Raw genomic sequence first — 27,863 nt, forward strand, 5'->3', positions numbered from 1 at the left:
AAAGTGATCTTTTTAAGTTTTTAAGAGGAAAAAAAGGAAAATCATTTTTTGAGCCAATTCAGGATGTTCAGCTATTGAACACAAATTATTTAGTGTCATATCTGTGCTATTAATATCTTATATATTATGAATTATCTCCTTGGCATTATATAGAATCACTGGTCATACTCTTTATGTTTTAGACACCAGGTTCCTGTCTTTACCATTGTAAAACCATCTGAAAACCTTTCTCCTAATTAAATCACCAACCAATCACTTTTCTCAACCATTGTAGGTTTAAGCAGAACATTTTTAGAAATGGTTGAAATTTCACTCAGTGCCTATTCCACAGAGACTCTCCTATCAGACATGACTAGTCTACTCCAGTTTCCCACAGCCATCATCCTCCCTCTGGCCCTCCACTATTATGGGAAGCATGGGAAAACGAAACTAGATGTTAATATTTAACACCTCTTTCCTGATCTCCTGATTGTTCATGAGTTAGTCACACGTTTTGTGTATCTTTATGAGGATCCACACTTGCGTTTACCACAAATTGTTGGAACTATGGTCAGAGGTAAGGGGCTTATTTAGCTAGCATATATTTATCTTATTTTCGTCTTGTAGCTAAAATACGAGCTGTTTCTGCTCAGTAAACCACAGACGTCAAAGATTTGATTAAGCTCTCTGTCAGACTTAGGCGACCTAGGTGTGGAATATAAAACACAGCTGGAAAGAACATTAAAAAGCCGTTCTATTTACTGTGTTTGCTCAGGGTACCGCAAATAGCTTAAATGCTAAGCTAACGTATTATAAACGAATACAGCAGCATCTGCAGTGGGGGATGGATTCTGTCGTTTCCATGTGGAAATACACGGGAATTCACAATACCTGTATTCTTTCACCTTTAAAGTGAATCTTAATCGTTCTAGTAACCTGATGGGGATGTAAAAAGTCGACAAACGATAGCAAGATAACATTACAAAGTGTATAAATAATCATAGCTCCCTCTGCACTGAATACACTGCAACTGAAGAAAAAGTAATTAAACAAATCAAAGATTATCATTTCATATTCTTGAACCTTTATTCAAGTGACGAATGTAAAAAGAAATATTTCCAGTATTTTAATGACCATCTTCACTGTATGGTGTAAATAAAAACAAATCAGATTTATGATTACAAATAAATTAGGACAGGTTCCCAAAGAATATTTATGGTTTTTAACAATTGCATTATGAGCAGTTGCTTATGAAAAGTAATACTCTGTAGGAGAATCTTTGAAAGAGTCCGTCTGTGTCATAAAAATTGTGTCATGTTTCACCACTTTGTGCTAAACTTAATGAGAGAGACTGTTCAAAAACAAGAACTAGTACAGTTTTGCTGGAGTGCCATAGCATTTGTCATGCAGGTGTTTCTTAAAAATGAGAAGATACATACATACATACATTTTCTTTTCCGCTTCTCCATTTCAGGGTCACGGTAAAATGAGAAGATATGATCCAAAATGCATTCCCCTGTTATCAGATGTCCTTAAAAAGCTTTTGTGCTTCATATCAATGTCTTAGTTTAAATGTGATTTTTGAAATTTTTTATTATGTTATTGTATTACAGGAAAATGTAGGACAAAAATAGAAAAACATAAGACGTTTTTTTGTTATAAAAGTCTTGTTTAATTGCTTTACTGTTTGTAAAATTGTTAAAGCAATTAATTTTTAAGTGTTTAGCAGGAATTCTTTACGCCTGCCTGTTTTGTTGCATCTGTGTGCTCTTTTCATACTTTATGTAAAAATCCATTCTAGGTATAACATAATTTGATAGCAGCAGCCACAGACTGTTGAGCAGCTGATGTCATGTGTCCAGTAAGAGAGGGCATAAATCACATTGCAAAACCACAAACTGCTATCCTCAGTTCTTAAATGTCTAAACAGTGTAAAGGAAAAGGTCGTGTAACACAGAGAAATATGCTCCATTTTATCATTTTATTTTTACAAAATTATATTAGTGAGAAAAGACTGGAAAAAAGAGAATGATAAAACACAAAATCCTTAGGAAAAATAAATACAAAAAGGCATAAATGGGATATTTAAATTCATAACAGAAAGTTTAAACCAAGTAGTATATTCAAGTTCAGTCGGTTTACTCCCATTGTATGTATTGCAGATGCTGTTGGCATAAGACTATATTCTTCTATTATTTATTACTTATTTAGAAACCATACCACCTTAAATAACCACAAAATGTGTGGGTGTTTGTTTCTCAAAGAAGTGCGACAGGTCTTATCACATGTTGACAACCGCAATAGGAAAAACTGACTTGACAGTAAATGAGTAACAGATTTATGTATTTTGGCCATTGATGATGATTTATATGAACTTGGAATTAATAGAGGAGAACTTAGCCAGTACAGTGAAGTATATTTGTAATCCTTCATTCTGCACTCCAAAACATCTGAATATGTTATAAGTCTCCAACCAAGCTTTAGACTAATTTACAAAAAGGAAATATATGTACGTACTGTCTGTATTCACATAAAATGACATATGTCATTATTTTTCAACAGCTATATTACTGACGGGGATTTGGCTGTTTCTGTCCCTGACTGTCTGTCATGCTCAAAATACTGGTGAGTGTGGTTCTTCAATATGTGCTAGCAGTAGTTATTAGGGATGGAATCTCTAGGCATCTCATGATTCAATTGGATTATAAATAAGCCTAAAATGCAAAACCAGAGTGTCACGCCTACATCTTAGGACTCAAATTCCCAGAATGCACCTGTCAGTCACATGACTACCCGCCGGTCTCCCTCACCAGAATTTTAATTACACACACCTGTTTGTCTCCCTATTTTTACCCCATTCAGTGAACTGTTCCCTGCCGAGTATTGCTTTGGTTCTCCCATGCATACAACGCGTTCCCTTGTATTTTGTCTGACGGTTTCTTGTTGCCTACTTCCTGCCTGTGTTCTCGATTTACGTCTCCTGCCTTGTCCCTTTTGGTACTGTTTGTATTCTTTGGTTTTCGAACTCTGCCTGTTTTTGACTACGGTTTTTGCCCATCCTCTGAGGTACTGTTTGCTCCTGTTTTTGAACTTTGCCTGCCTTGTGATTACTCTTTTGGATAACGACATTAAAAGGACTATTTACTGTGTTCCGCGACTGTCAGCTTTCTGTTATGTCATGACAGAATACTCGGCCACCATGCAGACAGCGGACACAGATGCCGTTAGAACGGCTATAACTAGTCAGGGCCAGATGCTAGGTCAACACCAGCAAATGTTGGCTAGTGTGACTCAATCTGTTTATTCTCTCGCTCAACAACAACAGAGTCAACAGCTCCAGCTGAAACAAGTGTTGGAGAGTGTGAACGCCCTTATAGCTCGTATTCCTGCTCCTAGCCCTAATCCCAGTCCTCCTATAGCGTCTATCAGTTTGAATTCTCGTTATCCTGTCAGTAAACCGGAGATTTTTGAAGGTGATACGGCTAAATGTAGCGGGTTTTTATTGCAATGTTCTATATTTTTTGAGAATTCTCCTCCCAGTAACGACCAGGCAAAAATTGCTTTTTTGGTCTCCCGTCTGTCTGGTAAAGCACTTGAGTGGGCCACCGCTACTTGGGACAATATAGTCAATCACACATATCCCGAATTTGTCACTACTTTCCGTGAAGTCTTTGACCATGCTACGGAGGGACGTTCTTGTGGTGAGATCCTTCTCACACTTAAGCAAGGAGCTCGAACGGCTGCCGCTTATGCGTTATAGTTTCGGACTATTGCTGCTGGGAGTGGTTGGAATGAACCTGCACTCATTAATGTTTTTCGGAATGGCCTTAATCCAGAAATACTCACGGAACTAGCTTGTCGAGATGACGGATTAACATTGGATCAGTTAATTTCTTTATCCATCCGCCTAGACCAACTCCTGCAGAAACGTCCCCGGACACCGTGTAAAAGACAAGACGTTGTCAAGCGTCAATCCGTTCCTGGTTTTCCTTTCCGCCCGGTACAAAGTCAAGCTCCCAGTCCTAGTCCTCCTTCGGATCCTATGCAATGCGATACTATGCGGCTTTCTCAAGAGGAACGCCTTCGTCGTCTCCACGGTGGACTATGCTTATACTGTGGAGGATTCTGATCATATTCGTCGTGATTGTACACGCTGTCCTCCGCGAGTCCGGACTCAAAACCTGGAGAGGACTTCACATGCTAACTTGGTGAGTGTACCCACAAAAGGGTTAATATCAAAATCCTTTCTCATACCTGTCAAAGTGTACTGCCAAGGAACTTCTCTTGTCGTTCCAGCGCTAATAGATTCTGGAGCCGAAGGAAACTTCATTCAACAATCCCTCGTTACCCGGCTGGGAATTAAGACGAAACAGTTGTGCAAACAGATCCAAGTCCGAGCTTTTGATGGCCTTCCCGTTGGAGGAGATTTCATCTCACATGAGACAGTTCCTGTTTGGTTCCAAACAAGTTTCCTGCATCACGAGTGGCTTTCGTTCCTGGTATTACCCAAGGCGGATTTTCAGATTATCTTGGGACTACCATGCTTAGAAATTCATAACCCAGCGATCTCATGGAGCCAACGCGAAATCACATCCTGGTCATCCTTCTGTCAAACAAACTGTTTAGCCCTTAAACACATTTCTATCCATTCCACTTCCGTGGAGAGTCCAGAGTCAACTATGTCAGTAAAAATTCCTCCCGTATATTCCCAATACTTAGACGTCTTCAGTAAAACCAAAGCTACTAAACTACCCCCGCATAGGCCGTATGACTGTGCGATAGAACTTGTAGAAGGTGCTACCTTACCTAAATCACGTATTTACCCTTTGAATTTGGAAGAGGAGAGAGTCATGGAGGAGTATGTCGAAGAAGCTCTAACACAGGGGTTTATACGTCCATCAAAGTCTCCAATATCTTCGGGGTTCTTCTTTGTCAAAAAGAAGGATGGTGGATTAAGACCTTGTATAGACTATCGTGCCCTGAACGATATAACTAAAAAATTTGTATATCCTCTACCCCTTATTCCGGTTGCATTAGAGCAACTTAGAGGTGCTACCATATTCTCCAAGTTGGACCTTCGTAGTGCCTACAATCTTGTTCGAATTAAGGAGGGTGACGAGTGGAAAACTGCTTTTAGTACTACCAAGGGACATTATGAGTATATAGTGATGAGCTATGGGCTGGCAAACGCTCCATCTGTGTTCCAGGAGTTTATCAATGACATTTTCAGGGATATGTTGGGAAAATTTGTAATTGCATACATTGATGACATTTTGATTTACTCTCCAGATGTTAAAACACACATAAAACAGGTCAGTCAGGTGCTTCAGCGTTTAAGGGAGAATAACCTTTATGTAAAAGGAGAAAAATGTGAATTCCACCAACAAACCATTTCATTCTTGGGATATGTTATCAGTGTATCTGGTATAGTCATGGACGACCAGAAAGTTGAGGCGGTCGTGAACTGGCCAGTCCCAACTAACGTTAAAGAGCTTCAACGCTTTTTAGGATTTGCGAATTTCTACAGACGGTTTATTAGGAACTTTAGTTCTATTGCAGCCCCACTTACTGCCTTACTGAAGGGTAGTCCCCATCGTTTGTGTTGGTCTGCTCAGGCCCAAGGTGCTTTTGAACGTCTCAAGACAGCTTTCACTACTGCTCCCATATTAAAACATCCGAACCCCGAACTCCCCTTCGTGGTTGAGTTCGACGCATCGGAGATGGGTGTAGGGGCGGTACTATCTCAACGTAGTGGGGAACTTCCTAAGTTACACCCTATTGCCTTTTTTTCACATAAATTATCACCTGCTGAACGAAACTATGGCATCGGAGATAGAGAACTTTTAGCGGTAAAATTAGCTTTAGAGGAATGGAGACACTGGCTAGAAGGTTCTCTACATTCTTTCACAGTTCTAACTGACCACAAGAATCTGGAATATCTTCGTACTGCAAAACGTATGAATTCTCGGCAAGCCAGGTGGTCGCTGTTTTTCTCCCGGTTCCGGTTTTCCATCACGTTTCAGCCAGGTAATCGTAACCTTAAAGCTGATGCGCTCTCTCGTTTTAATCAGAATGAATTAGGGGAAAAAGGTGAAGAATCAACTGAGTTTATACTACCTTCCTCCGTTTCGGTGGCAGCTATCAGATGGGAATTAGACGAACTGATTGCACAGGAAAATGGGTCAAAAGGAGTATCTGAAGCTTGTCCTGAAGGCAAAACATATGTACCGCCTGTATTTCGTAATAAGCTGATTACCTGGGCCCACTCGTCACTGTCATCAGGTCATCCCGGAGAGAGACGCACTACACAGCTTATTCTAGCACGTTATTGGTGGGGGTCATTAAGAGCGGATGTACATGAATTCGTACACTCTAAAAAATGCTGGGTTATTGTGATAACCCAATTGCTGGGTTGAGCATGTTGGGTCATGATGTTGGGTTATTTTGACTTAAATTGGGTTAATAACAAGCAACCCAGCAGCGTTGGGTTGTGTATGCGGACCTGAAAGGGAACAGTCACGTCGTGCGTCGGAATAGGCGGGAAGCCGAGAAGTTCGAGCGAAAAGAAGAAACCGAAGCTGAACACCAGAGGAGAAGAATTTCTTTTGGCCGTGAGCATAACTGTAAGTTTTTTTTTCATTTACATAATTTTAATATATAGATTAAAACCGTTTTGTATTAATCGGGATCTTAGTTGAGTTCATATTTCTGGTCAGCGAGTAAATCCCAGTTTCCTGACTAACGGACATTATCATTCTGCCGAAGGAAATAAAGACCCAGGCTAACGGCACTAGCTACCTAAGTCAGGTTGATTTTTACTAAACCTATATTTATGATGTTTATCGCTGTATCTTTTAGTGTACCCAATTTGGAAGTACTGTGTTTATTAACATTGGCGTTGCTTTGATGCTATTTCTTGCCTGCTAATGCTAGGTCAGCTATGCTAGCGGTACCTCAGATAAATTTCCTGCTCTGCGCCTCCGTGAGGTAGAAATAGATAGCGTTAGCTGAGTTGAATAAGCCTCTACATGACTTAAGTTCACTTCTGCCGTTCTTCGACTGATATGGCCCGTGTGTTGTAGCCTTAGGGTATGTCATGCTTTATCCCTATTGGGATGTTCGCTTTTTATATGAAAACCAATGCGCTAAAAAAAAAAATCTGTACAGCACTCCTTAACCAGTGCTTGTGATTCCTTTGAAATGAATACCTCCTTTGCTTGTTTTTTTTACTTATGAAACGAGTGATAAAAATCACGATGTCAAATCAGAAAATAGCTTTCCATCTTCGTATTAGAATTTTTATTTCCACCTTAACACTAGAAGCATCGCGCTTATTTGACCGACTGAGACCGGAGCAAAGAGAGCCGCTGGTTTCACAGCTGTGACTAAAGTCTCCCTTCCACACCAAAACCGACACAACACACGGAGTAAAGTCAGTCACAGGCTCAAATACACACCGGCTCTCTGTGCTCCTAGTGTTAAAATTGTCACTAGTCGAAGCTGATGTTGCCTTCCTTATTTATTTTCCCCCTTCCACCTTAAAGGTCATTTTCGGAAGACGTTTGCTTCTTATTCTCCATTTTTCGTATTCAAATGTTTATTTCTACCTTAAACCTGTCAGTATATGAGGCTAACATTGGCGTAATTCACTAGCTTCTTGTTTGAATTAGTAGTTCCATCTTAAAAAGGGTAACTGTGATGATTGTTCGCTTTTTAAAAAAAGTCTCTTTCCTCTTTTTCTTTGTTCAAAATGCATTAAACACCTTTTAATACCACTCGTTATATTCGTAAAAACACAAACCACAAATATTTTACCTTTTAATACCCTTTATTCCTCATGTACCTCTTATAAAACACGCACTACACTAACTTTAACTAGTTGTTAACAGGAGCTGTGTATGACATAAATATATTCATCTTTCCTATTCATATTCATTAGTGTTGCACCTTGAAACCAGACAGTCGCACCCCAATATGGTGCCCACGCCAAAAAGATTGTCATTTCAACCCATGAACATGACGGGTACTCGGCAATGTGACGTCAGCTGCAACCCATTAATAAATGCGTAATACTATGTCAACAATATTATGTCAACACAGTGGATCATCTTGACTTTCTAACTTTACACATGGTGTTTTTTTTATTTGGTCTTGTACTATGAATTATTGTACATGTCTTTCTAAAATGTTATGTTGATATCTGCAGGGACACATGGATGAATTTGTTCAAACGAAGACTGGAATCTTCAAACATTAATTCCTAAAATTTGATGTCCCGCTTAAAGGGAATATCTACATTTGTTGGAAAACACAGTTCTCTCCGTTTTGTTTACATTCGTAAGTTTTGCGTCTTTTAAGGTAAACACCATGTTTGAGGGGGAGAAAACTGTAAGTTTTATTCTTTGTTTGAATTACCACAGAAACTCATTTATAACTCGAGTAGTTAAGTTTTGTAGCGCTTTCGGTAATTAAATTCTTTACTCTCCTTTTCAAAATAATTTTTTTTTTTCATTAAAAGACAAGTGTCGTTTTTAATACTACACAACAGTTACCTTAAAAATCAGTGATGACCTTTAAATGACAACTATTTGGTACACAACACTTTAAACTTTTGTACGCATATTGAGGTATGTATAAAGCATGTATTTGTCCCCAGAGCACTGACCCGGAAAGTTTTGTTTTATATTTAGGTTTAAAATCTTTTATTTTTTAATCACATTTCTTTTTTTAAAATATATTTAAAAAATGTATTTTATTACCTCTACTCCTCAGCGTCTGCTGTGACTGTGGAGAGGGCTATGCAAGAATGGCTTAAGGACAACATTCATCCACCAAGCCAGGTTAGACAATACATGAAGGTGACTGCAATCCATAGAGCTAATGGATAAGGGAGAATCGGACCAAAACAGTTGTAGAAATACTACAAGAATATCCACGTCTGTTGGACACCGCATATGTAGAGAGATTAGTCTCAAAATACTTTACAAATGTGTAAATGTTAGTCCACAAATTAAACACAAGTCATAAATTTGTTTCACTGTTCACATCACACTCTGTGACTCACGGTCTGCAGTTTGTACAAATACAGTTACATTCATAAACACACGTGTTTGTTTTTCATAGATATATCACAATTTTATGCAAAAATAAATACATTTGTTTAAATTTACATTGTAAATATTTGTAAAGTCGAAGTCTCGAATTTAAAATTTATATAATTGTTGACTTTTTTTATTCTTATGGGCTTTAGACATTTACATTTAAAGCATTTTTATTTTAAATGTGCGAACATGGGAAAAATATCAGTAAAATATAATGTAAAGTTGGGATAAACATAACAAAGAAAGGTAACTGACACGCTATCAAAGCTAGCATCTGTCCAAACATATCATTACTCTAAAAGCTTAGTGTCCAGGCTGTAGGCCACAAATGTGCAGGTGCTTTTTATTTCTGTTATATAGTACAAACGCTTAACCTATTGTGGGCTGTACCCTGGAATTCCATGTGAGTTAGTTTGTGATTTTGTTAATTTATTCACTCATTCATACATTAATTCAATTTCCTCTTTCCCACCTTTGCTCAACTTGTTTTCCTAGGTTGGAAGTAATATGGCTGAGTATTTAAGACATACCAAGGACACCAGGGAGCTTCCATATGTTCTGATGCTTGGGGACTGCAGTCGTTGTTCTCAAGCTTTTGTAATCATCAGTGGAGAAGCTCTGGAGCAGAGCACACTACTGAGAGCAGTGGATGTTTGCTTCAAAGCATTTTACGTATTTGACCTCTAATATCTTGTTGTCATTTATTAATTGTATTTTCAATAACATTTATAACCTGAAGAAAAATAATTTGAACTTGTTTTTTGTGGACTTCTGGACTAGATGTGTTTCTTGGTAAATTATTTTGTGTTGCTTGATTCTCCTGTTGTCCGTGTGTATAAACAATATAAATACACTTTACATTTTATTTTTGAATATTTTAAATGTATAAAAATCATCAATATCAAAATAGTCAATATTTTGATAACTTGACTACTGTACGTATGTCTTTTATTCCAGCTAGACACTGATTATATTTTTATTTTTGTTTGTTGGCTTATTAATAAAAATATTCTGGAATAATATTTGTGTGCATGCTTGCATTAAATTGATTAAAAATGAACCAACCCAAAGGTTGCCGTAACCCTACAATATAGTTGTTTTTACCCAATAGTGGGTCAATGTCAATAACCCAGCCTGTTGGGTTAAACTGGTAACCCAGCATAGCTGGGTTAAAATAACTAATGCTGGGTTTGTCCCTATTTGACCCAGCGCTGGGTTGACAAATTGAACCAACTTGGGTTATTTCAACCCAACCATTTTTTAGAGTGTAGCATCTTGTTCAGTCTGTGCTCAGTCGAAGACACCTTCATGCAGGTAAATTAATGCCTCTACCTGTTCCAGAACGTCCCTGGTCGCACTTAGCGCTTGATTTTGTCACGGACCTATCTCTATTGGAGGGATGTACTACAGTCCTCACAGTCATTGATCGGTTCTCTAGAGGAGTTAAGTTCATACCATTTCCTTCATTACCCACGGCCCTGGAGACAGCGAAAGCTATATATACACATATATTCCGTCATTATGGAATTCCCGAAGATATTTTATCCGATCGAGGTCCCCAGTTTACTTCACATGTCTGGAAAGCTTTCTTTGAACATTTAGGGGTAAATGTTAGTCTCACCTCTGGATATCATCCCCAGAGCAATGGCCAGTGTGAACGGGTTAATCAAGAGCTGGGAAAGTTCTTACGAATGTATTGTCATGAGAATCCACAAGACTGGTCCCAGTACTTGGTGTGGGCAGAAATAGCACAAAACATTTTGGTTAACTCGACTACAGGTCTCACCCCCTTTTAGTGTATATTAGGTTATCAACCCCCGTTGGCACCCTGGACTGCAGCAACATCTGGGATTCCATCAGTCGACTCGTGGATGAGATGCAGTGAGGAGGTGTGGGAAGAACCTAATCTACACATCACAGAGGCCCTTTCCCGATATGAGGAACAGGCTGATAAGAACAGATCGAATTCTCCGTTATACCAGATTGGAGAAAGGGTGTGGTTGGCTACAAAGGATATCAGGTTTGAGGGGAGGTGCAGGAAGCTCCTGCCCAAGTACATTGGTCCTTTTCGTATTTCTGGTAAAATTAATGAAGTCTCCTCAAACCTGTGGTTCCAGGCCCTTTGAATGAGTTGCAGCCCGACGACGTTCCGCCCCCGGCAGTGGACTTTGGGGACTCTTCCACATATGCTGTGCAAGAGGTGCTGGATTCACGTAGACGTGGAGGAACTCTTCAGTATCTTATTGATTGGGAAGGGTACGGTCCAGAGGAGCGTTCATGGGTACCAGCAAAGGACATCTACGATCCGGGTCTCGTGTTGGCGTTTCACTCTCGCCATCCTGAGAAGCCGGCTCCCCGTCCCAGAGGTCGCCCGAGAGGATCAGTCTCCAATCCCGCTCCGTCCCTTTCTATGTCTCGATCCAGAAACCCACGTCAATCTCAGCCCTCCGCATGTGCAGACGTCCCTAGCTCCGGTAACTCTGTTCCGCTGGGTGGTCGTCGTCGTGGCCGTCCTCGTTCCAGGCCTCCTCCGGTGCATTCGGTCGGGGGGGACAAACACCTGTTTGTCTCCCTATTTTTACCCCATTCAGTGAACTGTTCCCTGCCGAGTATTGCTTTGGTTCTCCCATGCCTACAACGCGTTCCCTTGTATTTTGTCTGACGGTTTCTTGTTGCCTACTTCCTGCCTGTGTTCCCGATTTACGTCTCCTGCCTTGTCCCTTTTGGTACTGTTTGTATTCTTTGGTTTTCGAACTCTGCCTGTTTTTGACTACGGTTTTTGCCCATCCTCTGAGGTACTGTTTGCTCCTGTTTTTGAACTTTGCCTGCCTTGTGATTACTCTTTTGGATAACGACATTAAAAGGACTATTTACTGTGTTCCGCGACTGTCAGCTTTCTGTTATGTCATGACACAGAGCTTAAAACACCAATCTTGAGGTTCAAACGCTACAATGTTTCACATGTCTGGGTGGGAGGAAATGTTGGGGTTTGGCTCAGGTGAGATTTCAGGATGTTTGTGGAACTTCAGTTTCCATTTCAATAAAATAATCAATGTAAAGCATAATCCTGAATATCACTAAGGTTGCAAATGTATTACTAAAATAGCAAGCAATGTTTAAAATCAGTGCCATGTATAGCCAGTTTGTTGATTTTATTGTTCAAATCCTCTCTATTACAGGAGTATTCTTTGTGGTGGTTACTAAGGCTCCAGTGTCAGGTCAGCTTGGAGCCTCTGTGTCTCTGCCCTGCACTGTTCATAACTACGAAAACATGGAAAACATGGATGTCCGGTGGTATCGTCCTAAGTCCTATAGTAAACCAGTTATTTTTTACAATAAGGGGAAGATTGAGGCAAACCAAACAGATGAACAGTATACAGGCAGAGTCTCCCTTTCAGGGGACCTTGACAAAGGGGATGTGTCTCTGAAACTGGACAACCTCATACTTGAAGATAAAGGAGAATACATATGTCATGTCAGCAGTGAGAGCTGGTATGACAAGGGCAATGTCTCCCTCAAAATACAAGGTAAAACTGAGCGATGTTGGATAAGTGCAGTGTTTAAATGTGATGCAGTGTATATTTTGCATGTGTCTTGACACACTCTTAGAATTCCCAGAATTTTCTGTCATTATTATTATTATTATTAAGAAAAGCTAATAGTGTATTTACATTTGTGTTGTTGCTCTCTCTCCTAGTCCTTGGCTCCACTCCCATCCTCTCTGTAGTCAATGCAGGTGGGGGACAGGTAAATGTTTCCTGTCATTCACACGGTTGGCACCCAGCACCAGTACTAATCTGGAGAGATGCAGGAGGGAAAGACCTGAAACAGATCAACAATGACAAGTTCACCAACAGTAATCATTTTAACACTTTAAGCCTTAAAGTATTTTTCATTCTATATTTTCAATATTTATTTTAAACATATTGCAAAGGCTTGAACATGTTTGTTGTAAAAAGAAAAAAAGGCTTCTGGTATTCATCAGTTACCATCATACAAACAACAATCATCACACTGCATGATGTACCATTATATTATTGCCTTAAAATTGCAGCTTTGAAGTTATTATAATTTTGTTGTAAAAGAGAGAAAAGAGCCTCTTGTCATTGCTCAGCACTGCAGAAAGTGCACTCTGTAACTTCTGGAGGAGGGCCAACAGTTGATCATCATCAAATGGTGACCTCGGAGTGGACCTGTACTGTCACTGTGATGGTACTTTTTGCTGTCTTTGTGGTGGTACCCTCAAGGGAACATATTTGTACCTTTAATTAGGGAACATAATTGTACCTTATTCTATTGTAACTACACTTTAAATTTGTGTTGATTTCATACCCCGTTTCATCTCCAGGACTTATATTACGTTGTCTGTTTGACAACTTACAATTATTCACCTCTCCTTCTGGAGAAGAGAATGTAATGTATGTTTACGGAACACAATTGGACTTTTAAATGCTGTTTGGACTTTATTGACCAATAATATATGTTTACCTTACATTTCTTCTGAGTGTACGTAATGATGAATTTATCTCCTCTGTTATCTATTTGTAGATAAATAAATAATATGTTATTTTTTAAAGAAATAATATAAATTAATAGTAATATACATGAAATGGCACTCATGGCAGTAGAATCCGATTAATATGGCAAAATCATCTTTCAGTCTGCAGTAAAATTGATTGCTTACCTTGCATGGGTCATTTACTGGAGGAGGCAAGAGGGACATGAAAATTAGAACAGCATGCTTACTCCAAAAATAAGGAATGTTGATTCAGAAAAGCAAACTTACAAAAAAATAATTAACAAATCATTCTTATAATAATAATATAATAAGTTCAATTTACATACCAGTTAAAGCCAGTAGAGCATTTTGAGAGGGACAGCAATGTAGTAAATCATTCTGCAGATGATAGCAAATAGCCTCAGTAATTGACTTAATATGGGAGAGGTGAAGTGAAGCATTAAAAAAGGAATCCAAGCTTTTTAATAACTTGCATTAATCTTCCTGCAGCAAGTACTAAATCAGTTTTTATATGTTCCAAAGTCATGACATTTAACAAAAGCAGCAATCTGAGGCACCACTATGAGACAAAGCTTAAATCTTAAGGTGTGGACTTTTGCTGGGAGGAAAATTTAGCAACTGGAGCTCACTAACCATTAATAATAATATCCTTGGATATTATTACAGTTACAGCTCTTGTATGTTGAAATTTGCACTTACATTTCAAACATACTCTTCTTTCAGACCCTGTACTATATTGAAACTTGATTTCTGTCTGTACTTTTGTTCTTGTTTTGATAAAAGTACTGTGTCGGGAACCGTGTAGCTCTAAATATCCAGTCATGCAGTTTGACCAAGGCTTTAGTTTTCATTTCCTTGCCTCATAACTCAGTTCCAGAACAAAAGGAGGCAAGAAACTGAACTTTCCAAAAGGAAAGAAAACATTTCTTTCTCTTCTCTCCCCATCTGTCTCTCTCTGTCAGCTTCTGAAGGGTTGGTGAATGTGAGCTCTTGGCTGCTCATCTCTCCCTCTGATACAGAGTGGCTCTCCTGCTCTGTGGGTGTGACTGCCTCTAATGAGAACAGAAGAGAAAGCAGAGTGGTGCCACAAAGTCCAACAGGTAACACAACAATCAAACTGGAAATGTGTATGTTGTATCAGGATACATACAATTGACAATAATAGAGTTTGATTTACTAGTTAAAATCCAACTCTAGTTAGATTCACTAGGTTAGTCACCATAGGCTTGAAAGATAGGATCCAGGTTCTGAGCAAAAATGAAGGATAGCTCAAAAAATATAATAATAGCAACATTATTTACAATACTTATAATATGAGGATGAACAGCACTGGGTTTGAACCTGGGCTTTACTGGCGCTGTTCTCATGCCAAAACACACCTTAAAAGAAGGTGTCAGAATATGTGTGAAAAACAAAAGTAATAATAAAATCCACCACTTTTGGCTTAGGGGGAAAATGGAACAATGGACTACAAAAGCTGGCTGTCACAAAAATAGTAAAAGAAGGAAATCTTCTGAATGACCTTCTCAACCAAAGGGGCACAGAAAGAAAACAAACAGAGCAACGTAAATGTCTTTCCTAGGATCAGAACCTATTTATTACTTTTTAATTAATATATTATTATTATTATTATTTTGGTGCTTGTGTAAGGTGGGGCGGAAAGAACCCAGAAAGAGAGAAATCTTCAAAGGCTTCAAAGGAAGACACTAAGGGGGAGTGCAAAACTTAGGCCTTTTATCAATATTATCAGCCATATCATATGACCCACACTTGAGACTAAGCCACAGCAAAGTGTTTCTCCATCTGAGATCTAATGATAATGCGCAATTATTTGTCATTGTACAACGTACAAAGAAATGTGTCTTCTGCATTTAACCCATCTGTGGCAGTGAACACAAACACACACACACTACTGCACTAGGGGCTGTGAACACACACCCAGAGCGGTGGGCAGCCATCCCCAGCACCTGGAGCATTTGGGGGTTCTGAAGGGCACTTCATCCATGGATGTTCCCACCAGTCCTGGTGATCGAATCAGCAACCAAGGCTGCCCCCTTAATCTTACAAACCCCTCTACCCCAGTGTAGGCTGTTGGGCTTGAGCCTGGGATCTCCCTCTGCTGGCTGGAGGTACCCCAGCTCTGTGCCTATCCCTTATATGAATCCATATTTGGAAAGTAATTCACAAAACTATGAATAATTAAATCTGATAAAGTCTGTTTCTACAGTAAACAAGTTGTGTCAGTATGTGCTAGCTGTTAGGAAAAGGGTTCTAATGTACAAAATATGTGGAAAATGCGTATTGTTTTCCTTATTTCATTTATATCATCTCGGACTATTTAAAGTCAGTCACATACATTACAACAGTAATAAAGGCACAGTAACAAAACTGCCCTGGTTAATTCCAGTGGATTAGGAGAAGTTGGAAAATTGTCTTATGTAAATTAATTATGACAAATCATATTAGAGTATGTAGACATCCTGGGGGGAAACTAATGTACAAGAATAATATATAGTATGAACCCTTTAAATGCAAAGTCCTAATGCTGCAGAACACTGAATATGAACTCAAACATTTTAAATTCTCTGTAGACTGGAGCAAAATATTGGTGGCTATATTGTCAAAAATACCTTCAGAGCAGTTCATTTTAATACAAATATATAAATAAATATCTAAATAACTGAATCTTTCATGAACACATTAACACATCTTTTATATTAATAGATATTAATGGTTAATTGAGTTTATATCTCTGTGTGTATCTGTGCAGAGTTATGGAAAGAAGCCTTCATCACGACCCTGTTATTCTTGTTACTGTGCATCATTGGAGTTGGAGTTTACTGTGTGCTACATCAAAAAGGTGCTATATAAAAAAGAAAATGTGCCATTATTTACACCACTGTCGAGTATCAGACCACTGTCATAGACCTAAGACTATTTTGCTACACACCATTAAAATAAAATCTCTAGCATGTAAATAGTTAAAGTTAGAGAATTGGTACCACTTTAAAAAAAGACTATATATTTTTAAAGGTTTGTAAATGGCATAAAAACCTGTTAATTACATGGTTATTAATTAGGTTAAACCCCTTAGAATTCATTAATGATCATTTGTAACAGAGATAGATAGGGCAACAGTGATATCTTTTTTGTCTAACATTAAAAGTGTCATATAACTTACAGAAAATGTCAAGGTAAAGAATAAGCTCATACATGAGGATGTGAATTTAATAATTTCACATGTTAAAGTAAACCTAGTGATCATTAATGTATAAAAAACACTTTGTTGGGGGTTAATTTATTAAACCTGATGGTTAAATGTATTAAAAAATATTTGATAAAACTGACAGGCTTAATGTCAGTTGATAAGTAGATGGATGTGAGTTCACTATTTGGCAAATAATACGTCACTGTTGCCCTTTCTGCCTATATGTTGTAACTGATTATTAATAATGGTTAATGCATTAACAACATATATTTACTAACCATTAATAAACAGAATGTATATAAATTATTTATAAACATTTTTAAGTGTAGTCTTATTCTAAAGTGGTACTAGAAAATTTACCGTTCACTTCCCACATTTCCCACACTTCCCATATTTTAATAAAATATATTCAAATTAAAACTTGTCAAAACGTGTCAATAAAATACATGTGAATTCAAGTTTTAATTAATAGCATTTCAGTTTATTAGATCATATCTATTAATCTATTAAAAATATATATGTTTTATCATATATCAAAAATGTGCTACTGCATGAGGATATAAATACCAGTTAGATTTTGGCAAAGAGGAGATTGATTAACATCTAAACTAAAAGTTTCATAACTAATCAGTCATTTAACACTGAATATGTGTTTCTGTGTTTTAGGACTAATCGGCTTCAAGAGAAAGAGCCCAGATTATAAGAGTGACAAATATGAAGACAGTTCAGAATGTAAAGTACTGGTATAAAACATTGACAACATCCTGTAAATGAATGACCATATCATTAAGATCAGGAACAGGAGAACTGGTTACATACAAACACTCTCTTCCCTTCAGTAACACAACCACTGATGCAGCAGAATAAACCTCCTGCTGAAGATACACCTCTCCAATCTGTGTTTACAGGTGGGTCAAATCTCACCATCATCTGTGTTCACACAGTTTCAGAACTGTGTACAAATATCTGATCTACAAATGGATTATTACAGGAAGGAAAAATGATTTTTTTTACTAAAGAAAAAGGCAAATACAACCACTGGCAAAAATTATGGAATCACCAGATGTTCCTTCAGTTGTTTAATTTTGTAGAAAAAAAGCAGATCACAGATATGACAAAAAACTAAAGGCATTTCTGGCTTTAAGAAACACTAAAAGAAATAAGGAAAAATAATTGTAGCCAGTAACAGTTAGATATTTAGAACAAGCACAGGGAATAAATTATGGAATCATTCAATTCTGAGGAAAAAACTATGGAATCACCCTGAAAATTTTCATTACAAACACTAACACCTGCATCAGATTAAAGCTGCTCGTTAGGAGTGATCACACTTTGGAGAGCTGTTGCAACAAGTGGACTGGCATGATTCATGGCTCCAACACCAGAGATGTTTATTGAAACAAAGCCAGTAGGTTTTATGCTGTTTGTCAGAAACAGAATCACAGATCTGTGGAGAACAGTAAACTTTTTCAATTTGTGTCCATTCTTCAGATGTTGTGGATCATGGATCTGCAGGTGTAGATCAGCAGGAGAGAAGTCCTCAGACGGTCCAACAACCCCAAACTTCTACAGGTAAACATACTTTACTAAATATACATGTAGTTGTAAAAGTTAAAACTTAAACAGAAATATCACTGATTTAATAGACTGGAATACATAACAGTACACTGTTCACCAACAAGATGTATTTCGTTATGAATTTGTGCTGCTCTGTTCAGACTAAAGTATCATTAAAGAGTGGAGGCTGGTCACATAAATACAGACTGTTCTTTTGTGTTTATATTTCACAGGAAGTGATGCTTGTTCCATTACTGAGATCAGTTCAAAATAAGTAGCTCCTACATTAGATACATTTTAGGATATTTTATATAGTCTATGTTTTAGGAATATAGCAAATCATTTGCATGAATTTTGCATGGATAGTCTGTGGATGGTGTAGAGAACAGAGAGTGGATCGGCATTGAATTAATATGGGAAAATATAGTGGTAAAATATTTCATATCAACAACATTGAGTCTGTGTTTTGTTTCAGTAGGTCCTGGTGTACAGGAACAATCAGAGAAACAAAATTCTCCTGAGGTGAAAAATACCCCATTGCAAGGTACACATTTCAACTGTTTGAAAACTGGCAAATTATAACTATGGCTCTAAATTATTTCAGCTTTTCCTGCAGAAGTGAAACTGTTCTGTTCCATCTGCCTCCAACTTCCACATATTTTCCTAATTTAATAAATTCTAATAGAATTTGTGTATATTGTTAATATAAAACCATAATTGTAACTTTATAATTGACAGAACAAATGCTATAAACTTTTAACACAGTGATTTCTGCAGTGTATTTTTAGCTGTTCCTCTTGATTTGTTCAATGAATATTTCACAGAGTAACTCACAAAAAGAAACTTTCATAATATTCTGCCCGTGATAACAATGGTCTCATGATACAGTGATTCTAAGATACTCAGTACATTCCAAGAAAATCATCTGCAATACTACAAGATATCTATATAAATGGAAAAATTATTTACTAATGTCTGGTGTTAATTTTGTAGAATTTGACAGCTGCTATGAAAAATGTATAGATCCTTAGCTTTGTGCAGGGCTGTCAAACTCATTTTAAGTCCAATGTCAAGCCAAAAGGGAAATACAAGTATAAAAATGTACAATAGGCCAATAATACATCATCTCCTTGTAAATGTGCTTATTTATAATAATTTTTCTGAATGGTACATTGAAAATGCACAAGATTAATAGACTTATTAACCTAAACCTAAATTGTCCCTTTTATCAGCTTCACTAATCTGTGTCACTGGTGCTAAGAATGATCTATAAGCCTAAATATACATGCTCTGTGGTGGTCCTGTGGAGACCCACAAAAATGATCCTGTATGGTCATTGGAGCCAAGAGGATGGACATTGAGAGCAGAAAAATGGAGGTGATCACACCTTGGAGAGCCGTTGCAACAAGTGGACTAATATGAATCATGGCTCCAACACCAGAGATGTTTATTGAAACAAAGCCAGTAGGTTTTATGCTGTTTGTCAGATACAGAATCACAGATCTGTGGAGAACAGTAAACTTTTTCAATTTGTGTCCATTCTTCAGATGTTGCTGATCATGGATCTGCAGGTGTAGATCAGCAGGAGAGAAGTCCTCAGACGGTCCAACAACCCCAAACTTCTACAGGTAAACATACTTTACTAAATATACATGTAGTTGTAAAAGTTAAAACTTAAAACATTTAAACAAAAATATCACTGAGTTTGTAGACTCTCAGTATCACACCCACTGCTGCAGCAGAATAAAACTCCAGCTGAAGATACACCTCTCCCATCTGTGCCTACAGGTGGGTCCAATATATCCATCGTGCCTGTGTTCTGACTGATTTAAAAATATTTATATAAATCTGACCTAAAGATGGCTTATTGCATTTTTTATTCTTAGCAAATTTTTAAAGAGTATTTGGGTTTTATTTATTGTTTGTAGAAGGAAACGTCAGTCAGAATGCGGAAACAAGCAAATTCACCAGCATCTACAGATAAATGTGTCATCATAATCATCATCATTTTCTTCTCCGCTTCTCCATTTCAGGGTCGCGGCAGATAAATGTGTGATAGAGCAAATTAATAAGCCTCTAACAGAAAACTGCAAATATTGATCTGTACACATACATTACAGTATAACAATTTTAAATATTTTAAAAGCTTATATCAATGAGTAGGGCGGCACGGTGGCGCAGCAGCTAGTGTCGCAGTCACACAGCTCCAGGGGCCTGGAGGTTGTGGGTTCGATTCCCGCTCCGGGTGACTGTCTTTGAGGAGTTGGTGTGTTCTCCCCGTGTCCGTGTGGGTTTCCTCCGGGTGCTCCGGTTTCCTCCCACAATCCAAAAACACACGTTGGTAGGTGGATTGGCGACTCCAAAGTGTGAGTGTGTGTCTGTGTTGCCCTGTGAAGGACTGGCGCCCCCTCCAGGGTGTATTCCTGCCTTGCGCCCAATGATTCCAGGTAGGCTCTGGACCCACCGTGACCCTGAATTGGATAAACCGTTACAGATAATGGATGGATGGATGGATGGTTACAGATAATGAATGAATGAATATATCAATGAGATTTAAGAAAAGCTATGAAATATTAGGAGGGGGTGCATAAGGGCATTTTTTTATTTCCATGAAATAAAAGTACATATCTATTGTTTAATTCAGCTTTATTTAATAGAAATCTCATGTAATTGTTATTTTTAAATCTTGTAAATATTGTAGTAAATCTGTTAGTTCATTGAGTAAAATTCATTCAGATATATTCACCCTGTGGTTTCTACATAGATACAGACAAGCAGGTCATGGTGTGACGGTGGTGATATTTGATAAATTGAAAGGTGTTTAAATGCTATGGATAAATAATTTCATTTTCATTCTGCTGAATGCATGATAATAGGTATTAAAATCTGATGTTCAGAAATGTAGTGAGCAAACAGTAGGTTTTATGCTGTTTTTCGGAAACTGAAACACAGATCTCATCACCTGTGTGAACATTAAACTGAAAGAGAAGACTCTTCACTCTGCAGTCACTCCTCCTGTGACAGTATTAATAGGTGGAACAAAGCTTTTTTTTTCATGGTTCAGTGTCATTTTAAAATTCTGGACGCATTACACACTGATCACTACTTTTTCAATCTGTATCCATTCTTCAGATGTTGTGGATCATGGATCTGCAGGTGTAGATCAGCAGGAGAGAAGTCCTCAGACGGTCCAACAACCCCAAACTTCTACAGGTAAACATACTTTACTAAATATACATGTAGTTGTAAAAGTTAAAACTTAAACAGAAATATCACTGATTTAATAGACTGGAATACATAACAGTACACTGTTCACCAACAAGATGTATTTCGTTATGAATTTGTGCTGCTCTGTTCAGACTAAAGTATCATTAAAGAGTGGAGGCTGGTCACATAAATACAGACTGTTCTTTTGTGTTTATATTTCACAGGAAGTGATGCTTGTTCCATTACTGAGATCAGTTCAAAATAAGTAGCTCCTACATTAGATACATTTTAGGATATTTTATATAGTCTATGTTTTAGGAATATAGCAAATCATTTGCATGAATTTTGCATGGATAGTCTGTGGATGGTGTAGAGAACAGAGAGTGGATCGGCATTGAATTAATATGGGAAAATATAGTGGTAAAATATTTCATATCAACAACATTGAGTCTGTGTTTTGTTTCAGTAGGTCCTGGTGTACAGGAACAATCAGAGAAACAAAATTCTCCTGAGGTGAAAAATACCCCATTGCAAGGTACACATTTCAACTGTTTGAAAACTGGCAAATTATAACTATGGCTCTAAATTATTTCAGCTTTTCCTGCAGAAGTGAAACTGTTCTGTTCCATCTGCCTCCAACTTCCACATATTTTCCTAATTTAATAAATTCTAATAGAATTTGTGTATATTGTTAATATAAAACCATAATTGTAACTTTATAATTGACAGAACAAATGCTATAAACTTTTAACACAGTGATTTCTGCAGTGTATTTTTAGCTGTTCCTCTTGATTTGTTCAATGAATATTTCACAGAGTAACTCACAAAAAGAAACTTTCATAATATTCTGCCCGTGATAACAATGGTTTCATGATACAGTGATTCTAAGATACTCAGTACATTCCAAGAAAATCATCTGCAATACTACAAGATATCTATATAAATGGAAAAATTATTTACTAATGTCTGGTGTTAATTTTGTAGAATTTGACAGCTGCTATGAAAAATGTATAGATCCTTAGCTTTGTGCAGGGCTGTCAAACTCATTTTAAGTCCAATGTCAAGCCAAAAGGGAAATAAAAGTATAAAAATGTACAATAGGCCAATAATACATCATCTCCTTGTAAATATGCTTATTTATAATAATTTTTCTGAATGGTACATTGAAAATGCACAAGATTAATAGACTTATTAACCTAAACCTAAATTGTCCCTTTTATCAGCTTCACTAATCTGTGTCACTGGTGCTAAGAATGATCTATAAGCCTAAATATACATGCTCTGTGGTGGTCCTGTGGAGACCCACAAAAATGATCCTGTATGGTCATTGGAGCCAAGAGGATGGACATTGAGAGCAGAAAAATGGAGGTGATCACACCTTGGAGAGCCGTTGCAACAAGTGGACTAATATGAATCATGGCTCCAACACCAGAGATGTTTATTGAAACAAAGCCAGTAGGTTTTATGCTGTTTGTCAGAAACAGAATCACAGATCTGTGGAGAACAGTAAACTTTTTCAATTTGTGTCCATTCTTCAGATGTTGCTGATCATGGATCTGCAGGTGTAGATCAGCAGGAGAGAAGTCCTCAGACGGTCCAACAACCCCAAACTTCTACAGGTAAACATACTTTACTAAATATACATGTAGTTGTAAAAGTTAAAACTTAAAACATTTAAACAAAAATATCACTGAGTTTGTAGACTCTCAGTATCACACCCACTGCTGCAGCAGAATAAAACTCCAGCTGAAGATACACCTCTCCCATCTGTGCCTACAGGTGGGTCCAATATATCCATCGTGCCTGTGTTCTGACTGATTTAAAAATATTTATATAAATCTGACCTAAAGATGGCTTATTGCATTTTTTATTCTTAGCAAATTTTTAAAGAGTATTTGGGTTTTATTTATTGTTTGTAGAAGGAAACGTCAGTCAGAATGCGGAAACAAGCAAATTCACCAGCATCTACAGATAAATGTGTCATCATAATCATCATCATTTTCTTCTCCGCTTCTCCATTTCAGGGTCGCGGCAGATAAATGTGTGATAGAGCAAATTAATAAGCCTCTAACAGAAAACTGCAAATATTGATCTGTACACATACATTACAGTATAACAATTTTAAATATTTTAAAAGCTTATATCAATGAGTAGGGCGGCACGGTGGCGCAGCAGCTAGTGTCGCAGTCACACAGCTCCAGGGGCCTGGAGGTTGTGGGTTCGATTCCCGCTCCGGGTGACTGTCTTTGAGGAGTTGGTGTGTTCTCCCCGTGTCCGTGTGGGTTTCCTCCGGGTGCTCCGGTTTCCTCCCACAATCCAAAAACACACGTTGGTAGGTGGATTGGCGACTCCAAAGTGTGAGTGTGTGTCTGTGTTGCCCTGTGAAGGACTGGCGCCCCCTCCAGGGTGTATTCCTGCCTTGCGCCCAATGATTCCAGGTAGGCTCTGGACCCACCGTGACCCTGAATTGGATAAACGGTTACAGATAATGGATGGATGGATGGATGGTTACAGATAATGAATGAATGAATATATCAATGAGATTTAAGAAAAGCTATGAAATATTAGGAGGGGGTGCATAAGGGCATTTTTTTATTTCCATGAAATAAAAGTACATATCTATTGTTTAATTCAGCTTTATTTAATAGAAATCTCATGTAATTTTTATTTTTAAATCTTGTAAATATTGTAGTAAATCTGTTAGTTCATTGAGTAAAATTCATTCAGATTTATTCACCCTGTGGTTTCTACATAGATACAGACAAGCAGGTCATGGTGTGACGGTGGTGATATTTGATAAATTGAAAGGTGTTTAAATGCTATGGATAAATAATTTCATTTACTTTCTGCTGAATGCATGATAATAGGTATTAAAATCTGATGTTCAGAAATGTAGTGAGCAAACAGTAGGTTTTATGCTGTTTTTCGGAAACTGAAACACAGATCTCATCACCTGTGTGAACATTAAACTGAAAGAGAAGACTCCTCACTCTGCAGTCACTCCTGTGACAGTATTAATAGGTGGAACAAAACTTTTTTTCATGGTTCAGTGTCATTTTAAAATTCTGGACGCATTACACACTGATCACTACTTTTTCAATCAAGATTAATAGATTTAGGGTAAGTTGGTGCAGCATTACTCAACAAATAATTTCAGTACACTAAATAGTAAGTCATTTTATATTGTAAAATACATTGATAAAGGATAGCCCAAAAATATAATAATAGCAATATTATTTACAATACTTATAATATGAGGATGAACAGCACTGGGTTTGAACCTGGGCTTTATTGTTGCTGTTCTCATGCAAAAACACGCCTTAAAAGGTGTCAGAATATGGGTGAAAAACAACACTAATTATAAAATCCACCACTTTTGGCTTAGGGGGAAAATGGAACAATGGACCGCAAAAGCTGGCTGTCACAAAAATAGTAAAAGAAAGATGTGAATGACCTTCTCAACCAAAGAGGCACAGAAAGAAAACAGCGTAAATGTCTTTCCTTGGATCAGAACATATTTATTACTTTTTAATTTATTTATTTAATTATTAATTTTTTATTATTTTGGTGCTTGTGTAAGGTGGGGCGGAAAGAACCCAGAAAGAGAGAAATTTTCAAAGGCTTCAAAGGAAGACACTAAGGGGGAGTGCAAAACTCTCAGGCCTTTTATCAATATTATCAGCCATATCATATGACCCACACTTGAAACTAAGCCACAGCAAAGACTTTCTCCATCTGAGATCTAATGATAATGTGCAATTATTTGTCATTTTACAATATACAAAGAAATGTGTCTTCCGCATTTAACCCATCTGTGGCAGTGAACACAAACACACACACACTACTGCACTAGAGGCTGTGAACACACACCAAATGTCGATATTTAATGTATTTTTTTTTTTTGTTATTATTTAAACAGAGTGGGACGAGATGAAAATGTTCAAAGGTAAGAAATTAGTTCAACACCTTACTGTACTTTCATGAGTTTAGAGTTTAAAATGATAAAGATTCTCTTTTTTTTTCCACAGTGAAAATCACCATAGACCCAGAGGAGACTCCACAGTTCTTCAGAGTATCACACGAAGGAAAGGGTGTGTTCTGCCTGAAACCAAGAGAGAATCATGAAGATGAGAAACTGAAAATCTTCTCTCTGTGTAAAGAGACGTTCAGCTCTGGAAAACATTACTGGAAGGTGAAAGTGTGTCAGAAACCTAAAGAGAAACTCTCGTGGTTTGTTGGGGTGGCGAGTGCTGAGGCTGAGAGACTTCACAGGATCCCACTGACACCACAGAATGGATTCTGGGTTCTCTGTTATGAAAAAGAGCGTGGAGTTTATATCAGAGATTCACCGATTCCATCTCCATTATCAGACGTCAGTGATGAACTCACTACAGTCGGTGTGTTCTTAGACTGTGATCAACACACTGTGTCCTTTTATGACGTTCATAAAAAATCACTGATCTACACTTTCACCAACGTGAACCTGAAAACATCTCTGTATCCTCTGATCAGCCCCGGAATCAGAGACAAAATACGTGTAAACATTTGTGTGGACTGAAAGGATGTAACCTGCCATGTATATTGACTTCTGACAGAATTTGCTCGGCTATGTCTCATGTCATCTCTTGTCATGACAGATGCAATGGTTGAGGAAATGAAATCTTGTATCACATGCTAGTTTTTTTTAAGCTTCCAGTTACCCATAGTGACAAATAATTATCACATAATGTGGAATTTTAAACTTTACATCTCTGACTAAATGATATGTTTTATTTTTTCAAAGATGTAAACACAAGCTACACACAAAAATGTCAGCTTGGTGTGATAAACCTAGCAAACAAGTGAGGATTGATTTATAGATATATTTATAGATTGATAGATGGAAATTTGGGTAAAATAATGAAAAAAAAAGTCTCAGAGTCTCTGAACTTGTCAAGCCTTAACTGACTGGCTCAGACTTTTCAAACAAATATGGGCTGTACTTAATCAGTTGACTGAGATTCTGAAAATGAAGCTACTTTATGTTTAGAAAGCAGGTGAAAAATATATTAAAATGCCCTAAGCTTGTCACAGTCTAAAATGTTACCAGTTTAATGGCGGTTAAAGGCAGCTGAGGAAGTCAATCAAAGCAAAACTTTCATTCAAAAATAAGGGAGGTTTAAGAAGGTTCCGCTCAAACTGATTTGTAGTGCACTGTTCTTTTGTCATCCAAAGGAAAAAGTACCTTTGTTTACATAAGTATTGAAAAACTGTTGATAATGTAAATATCAAGTCATTTTGGAAACTCATTAATTCATTCATTGTCTGAAACAGCTGATCCAGTTCAGAGTCCGGAGCCTACCCAGAATCACAGGGCGCAAGGAGGGGACACACACTGGAGGGGGCACCAGTGCTTCACAGGGTGACATACACACACACATTTGCTCACACCTATGGACACTTTTGAGGCACCAATCCACCCACCAGCATGTGTTTTTGGACTGTGGGAGGGAAAAGGAGGACCATAACATGAAGATGACCTTGTTTCTACACTCATTGTCCATTTTATCAGCTTCACTGATCATCGGAGTCACTGGTGCTGAGAATGATCGATAAGCCTAAATATACATGCTCTCTGGTGGTCCTGAAGAGATCTACAAAAATGCTCTTGTATGGTCATTGGAGGCAAGAGGATGGACATTGAGAGCAGAAAATGGAGGTGGTCATGCTGTTATGGTTGAATGGTGTTTGCTGTCTTTTATATTTTACTCTTAATGATTAAATATTCAGTGTTAAAGCGTGTCACATTTTGGGAGAATTCTCTCAAATTTTCTGTTGATGATATATATGTAAAGTTTTTTAATGTATTATTTCTGTGTTTTTTATATTTTTGTATCCACATTCATATAGTATATAACAAAAATAAAAGTGCATTTATTTGACCACATTACACAGCACAAGAAGCCAATGAGAAAAATACAAGATTCTCTTCACATTGTTCTCAATGAAAACAGCAGAGTGATTGACCACTCATTATAGTTAAATTTTGGTCAGTATAACACAGACACTGAACCCAGCTGTAAAGATATATGGTACCACTTTAAAATAAGACTACACTAATAAAGGTTTATAAATGGTTTAAAAGCCTGCTTATTGCATGTTAATAACTATGTAATAAACACCTTATAGGTCATTAATTATCATTTGTAACAGATAGAAATGGCATTTGTAACATCTTTATTGCCTAATACTGAAAGTGTCAGAACTACGGAATATATTAAGGCAAGAGAATGTGACCTGAGAATGTGAATTT

At 37.5% G+C, this 27,863-nt stretch overlaps 1 protein-coding gene across 3 annotated transcripts; it reads left to right on the top strand.

Moving 5' to 3' along the window:
* Positions 1 to 392: 392 nt before the first annotated feature.
* LOC136687760 (butyrophilin subfamily 2 member A1-like) lies at positions 393 to 27,656 on the top strand. Of its 3 annotated transcripts, none has more exons than XM_066662307.1 (16): positions 393 to 556; positions 2,542 to 2,604; positions 12,260 to 12,607; positions 12,778 to 12,936; positions 14,562 to 14,699; positions 16,370 to 16,459; positions 17,474 to 17,539; positions 17,647 to 17,715; positions 18,299 to 18,379; positions 18,840 to 18,908; positions 19,912 to 19,992; positions 21,497 to 21,577; positions 22,038 to 22,106; positions 23,110 to 23,190; positions 25,491 to 25,517; positions 25,600 to 27,656. In XM_066662307.1, the coding sequence occupies exons 1-16, from the start codon at positions 547 to 549 to the stop codon at positions 26,127 to 26,129; spliced, it is 1,962 nt and encodes a 653-aa protein (XP_066518404.1). In that variant the 5' UTR covers positions 393 to 546; the 3' UTR covers positions 26,130 to 27,656. The 3 variants fall into 3 exon arrangements, with proteins under 3 accessions (XP_066518404.1, XP_066518405.1, XP_066518406.1); XM_066662308.1 differs by having other exon boundaries at positions 22,041 to 22,106; XM_066662309.1 differs by having other exon boundaries at positions 18,843 to 18,908.
* The last annotated feature ends 207 nt before the right edge of the window (positions 27,657 to 27,863 follow it).

The sequence above is a fragment of the Hoplias malabaricus genome, chromosome 2 (genome assembly GCF_029633855.1).
Source record: "Hoplias malabaricus isolate fHopMal1 chromosome 2, fHopMal1.hap1, whole genome shotgun sequence".
Lineage (NCBI taxonomy): Eukaryota > Metazoa > Chordata > Actinopteri > Characiformes > Erythrinidae > Hoplias > Hoplias malabaricus.